At 40.1% G+C, this 5,107-nt stretch overlaps 1 protein-coding gene across 1 annotated transcript in view; it reads right to left on the reverse strand.

Moving 5' to 3' along the window:
* PGM5 (phosphoglucomutase 5) overlaps positions 1-5,107 on the reverse strand; it is a 93,494-nt gene that overhangs the window by 9,957 nt on the left and 78,430 nt on the right. Inside the window, exon 10 of the mRNA XM_009279950.1 lies at positions 3,799-3,933. Coding sequence (XP_009278225.1) covers positions 3,799-3,933 — 135 coding nt within the window. The remainder of the gene's footprint in view (positions 1-3,798; positions 3,934-5,107) is intronic.

Raw genomic sequence — 5,107 nt, forward strand, 5'->3', positions numbered from 1 at the left:
AGGATACTGATATGAGGCAAACTCAAGCTATGAGGCAGTGATTCCATAAAATGGCACTGTAACTTCCAATATAAATGAGTTGTCTATCAAGACAGAGAGATTTATTTCTTGTGAAAAAGGGCCAAAAACATGCCTCAAGGACCTTTTGCCTTTTGTTTCAGGTTTTGACTGGAATTGTAACCAGGCAAAAACATGGAGCAATGCAAAGCATTCATTTTCTACTTGTCTATGTAAACAATGAAAAGAAGGTGCTGGAACAAGGTGGTCCAATAAGCAGAAGCAATCGAGTATTTATTAAAGCAGCCAATCATCAAATAATTTTATGTCTTGGTTTATGATATAAAAAGTATGGAAGAGAGTTTTTCCTGATCAGCTATTCCAGGCAGAATGCAATGATACAGAAGCTACATGTAGTCATCTACCCAATTACAAAGATCAACTACACTTAAAGAAAAATAAGCATTTATCCCAAATGTAACAAGTTCCTTAAATACTATATATAAGGTATATACTTTACATACTTCTTCACGTCAGTGCTGTTTGAGTAACTGGTCACTTATGAATATGCTGACTATGCCCCTATTACTGAAAGTAAATAGGAAACAAAGTACTTAAACTTCAAATCTGTCACAGCTCTTCTAGATGTACATGTGTCAGTATGAATCTCAAAGCAAACTAACTAAACAATAAAGGAATTACAATATCAGGAAAACTATGTTGCCCCTCACCAGCAATGCTGTTTTCTGAAAAAGGAGTTCGCTATTCACTCTCTTCCACATATTCCACTGAAGATTATCAAATGTTCTCCTGAGAAATTTTTAGTTATTTTTGTACTAACATGAGGATCTCCTGAAATCAAATTTATGTACTCCCTTGAAATCCACCGTCTGCCTGTGGAATACAATCTATGACCTTGCAGGTCCTAATGCCCTCATGTTGTTGGCAATGTATCCAGCCAGGGCAAGGAAAGAGGAGCAGTGGGAACTGTGCAATACTATACAGTGAGAAACCAGAGAAAGAATTTATTGCATTAATTGAGACGAAATTGCTATTTGTGCCATATTTTGTGCACATGACAAGAGATGAGGAGGGTGTTTACAGTACTATGTATTTCCTGAGGCAGTCTGGATATTAAAATGTCTGTCTGCACTGCATGAATGCAGGAAAGTCTCTGCAACAAGTTTCAAGGCAATGACGTTTCTACCCCTGGTGGGGTAGAAACCCCACCCTGAGTGGGTGGACCTCAGACCTGTGCTATAGGTAGCTTCTCTCCTTGAAGGACCCCTTGGATGTACATTGTAGCTTGTCTCCAGTTCTGACTTTGACCCTGTCTCCTGGATGGACCCACACTGTTGCCTTATCTCCAGCCCTGTCTCTGGTCCAATCTCCGGCTGCTCCAGATGGACCCTGAACCTGACCCATCACTTGCCTTGTCTGGGATGGTCAATGAAGCTTGTTACCAGAGCCTTGCTCTGCCTGCTCCACTTGCCTGCTGGGGGACTGTCCCCTGGACAGTGAGGGCACTGCCTGTGCTGTAGCTGCTGTGGGTGCCTGGCTCCTATCACTTTGTGCAGCAGCCCCATTCTTGCTGCTCCCTGGACACAGTCTGTGTTGGTGGTGAGGTCCCTAGACCTTGCAGTGGACTTTATGCACCTCTCTCAAGCAAATCCATGCAGAACAGAGATGAAATGTAACAGTAGGGCAGCACAATCCTCATTTTCTGAGGATAACCTCTGCTCCCTCAATCTAGTCTGTTCACAAATGGAAAATTCACTGAGAACAGTTGTTGTTTTCCACTCATTTAAAAAAACAAGTGTTAAATACTGGGCATTGATTGTAGGTTACTTTATGAGACACACAAGCCTAAACTCTGCCAGCATGTCACTTCTCTCGTATTGCATACCTTGTAACAAGTAAAGTAGAACAATCCGTTGATGCAAAAAGGATTCCATTTTAAAAGGCACGTTCTCATTTGTAATTAAATAGTCAAAAGTTTAGCTAGATGAATGCTGCAAGTATATGCTCTGTTGTTTTCTAGTATTTTTCATTGGGATTCGTTAGACAGGAAACATATTCAGATCATACTTTTTGTGTCACATATCACAAGGTTACTGTAAGTCCACTGCAAACCTCTAAAATGAACTCTTAGCCTGTCTCTTACCATGACTTATTTTCATTTCATCTATGCCTTGCCTACAAAGCACAAAGAACCATATTTAAAACAGTCAGCTTAGTTGCAACTGATAAACAATTTGTGCTGTAACAAAATTTGACATAGCTGTGGTGCACTGACCTTGGCTGGCTTCCAGGTGACCACCAAGCCGCTCTACCACTCCCCCTCCATTCTTCACTGACCTTGGTGTCTGCGTAGTTGTTTCTCCCACATTCTCACTCCTCCCTCCCTGCTGCTTCAGTTTTTTACCCTTCTTAAATATGCTACCACAGAGGGGCTACCAGCATTGCTGATTGGCTCAGCTTTGGCCAGTGGTGGGTCCATCTAGGAGCCAGCTGGAACTGGCTCTGTTCAATATGGGGCAGCTTCTGGTGTCTTCTCACAGAAGCAACCCCTGCAGGCCCCCTGCTACCAATACCTTGCCACATAAACCCAATACAGTAGCAAGTGCGAATGGGATTATAGCAGTGTTCTTCCTTGGTCAAAATATATTTATGACCCTGCTAGCTGGCTAAACCTGGATGCACAGAAAAACAATGAAATTGCTAAAAAATGGTCCTTTACTCTGTTGGAGGATTAACATTATAAGTATTCTATCCAAGCAGTTACTGAGGATGCAAACTGTTACTTTAAGAAAAAGCAAATAAAATGAATAGATCATATCTGCAGGAATGGAGTCTGCAACATTTCTGGAAAAACTGAAGCACTTTTCATGACTGATAGGTAATTGTTTAATAGTGTAAGAAGAAACTCATTAAGTTTATAGTGGGAATCTGGTGAAAAAACAATGTCAAACACTTACCTAGGGTTCAAATATATTTGACAGCTTTTACATTTTGGGAAATTTGCATTTGCATTCCAGTCATGAATACACAACTATATGGGACTTCAAACTACAGGGTTTTGATTTACTACAAGCTAAATGCTTATCCTCTCTTCCATAAAACATCCTTAGTCCTCTCTTATACCACAGCATGAAGGTGTTTTACTGGGAAAAATCTGAGAGTTTGAAATGTGATTTATATTATGAATTGTTTTAGGCGTCTGCTGGACTATACTGCAACTCGCTCTCAACCTTCACTCTTCTTAGGAAAGAGTCTGGTTATGATATGAGATAATTCTCAGACAGCTGCAAGTCTTTCCCTTACAAGGAATCCCAACATTGTTTAGACTCCGGCATCCGTATTTCCTAACTGTACTCTCATTGTGAGGAATCCCTGGGATGCTGTAACTAAGTGATCCCCAGATAACCTGCTTGAAAAATAATTATCTTTTTTTAAATATTGTTCTGTAACTCAGATTACAACACTTGCAAAAAAATGAGTGAAAAATTAAAAGTAGCATGGCTTCTCTTAATAGACTAAAAGTCATTGCCCAGCATTTATCACGAGGCATCTCAGTCCTTGACATTTCTGTTGTGTTAGATACTACACAAACATATATTAAAACTGCTGGTCCTGCCTCAAAACATGTACAGTCACGTGATTAGGAAAATCATCCACAAACACAGTAAACAGGGGTCAAAGTGCTGAGTGTTCCTTCTGATTAAAGATGAAAACCTGTACCCATTGCTATTATGGAGGAAGTGCATTACTTATCAACTTATTACAATGCTATTGCATTACCTGTGGTTCCTTATTGTGTTGGCTAGGATCCTTTTCATAACTCTCTGCATAGATCCGGAGAGTAGCTCTCACATGGCTAGAAGCACTCATTCTGAAGATGAGCCTGGAAGCATCTGAAAAAATAATCCGCAGCCCCTATGGGAGAAGAAGGAGCAGCATGTATGTAAGGTGGCAATACCTTTACAAATCACAGTTCACTGCTTTAAAATAAAAAGTAAAAGGAAGAGTCATTTGGATGCAATTCCTCTTTCCCTGTAACTTTGGACAACTCATTTATTACTTCTTCCCCACCCCCACCCCTAAAGACTAGAAATGATCTTTTGTATTCCCTCCCACTCCTCATAACAAGGACTCTCTTACTGTTGTTTTTATTTTCTTTTGCTGCTTTGTTCTTGTTCTGTATGGCAGAGCACAAAATCAATGGTCTGAGAAATAGTTACAAGATCAGCAAGGATCAGTGGCCTAAGAAATAGCTACAGGATCCCAGGATCAAAAACCAGTTTTCAGTACTGAATACAAAAGACAGGATCAGTTGCTACCCCTCATAGACCATGCATCGATATCTGATTACAAGAATTTCAACAAGAGTCTGTAGTACAACTTGGGAAACTTAACTTAAGGGGTTAATGTCAAGTACACTAATTAATGCACATTAACTGTGTGTAGAGTAAAAAGGATTTATTATTAATTAACTGTGAATTTGCTCTTTGCTCCCATCTTCACCTCTTTTTTTTCTTTCCTCCTCCCCCCTTTTGTACTGTAAATATGAACACATTCTTCTACAGACCACAGACAATATACTTGGATCTACAGTCAACAGACTTTCTGTACAGGAAGGCCATTAAGGCCAAAGGACTAAATTGCACAGTTAAATAGTTGCAGTGTTTCAATACTCTACCAATTCTGCACTAACACGCAGTCTAGTTCCCTTTCTGTAAATGGTACCCTTAGACTAAGTGCCACCTCTGCTATGCCACTGAACTTTATTTCCCCTTTTAGTCCTGCTGTTGGCCAATGCCTAGTGCATAAACTGAGATCCTTGCTACTTTTGTTTAAGGGGCAGTAAACCATTAAAGATGAGAGAAGAGAATTAAGAGAGAAGCATTTTATTCTTCCAGTTTTATCAGCAGCTTGAGAAGACACTGATGTTAGCAACACAGTGCTCCGATATTCTAAAGTGTAAGTAGAAACCTTTGTTTCCTCAGGTATATGCCAAAACATCTTCAGCACCATGTAAAGCATTGTTTGGTTGATAATCATAGAATGGTTTGGGTTGGAAGGGACCTTTAAAGGTCATCTAGTCCAACCC

The sequence above is a fragment of the Aptenodytes forsteri genome, unplaced genomic scaffold, assembly GCF_000699145.1.
Source record: "Aptenodytes forsteri isolate BGI_AS27 unplaced genomic scaffold, ASM69914v1 Scaffold99, whole genome shotgun sequence".
Classification (NCBI taxonomy): domain Eukaryota; kingdom Metazoa; phylum Chordata; class Aves; order Sphenisciformes; family Spheniscidae; genus Aptenodytes; species Aptenodytes forsteri.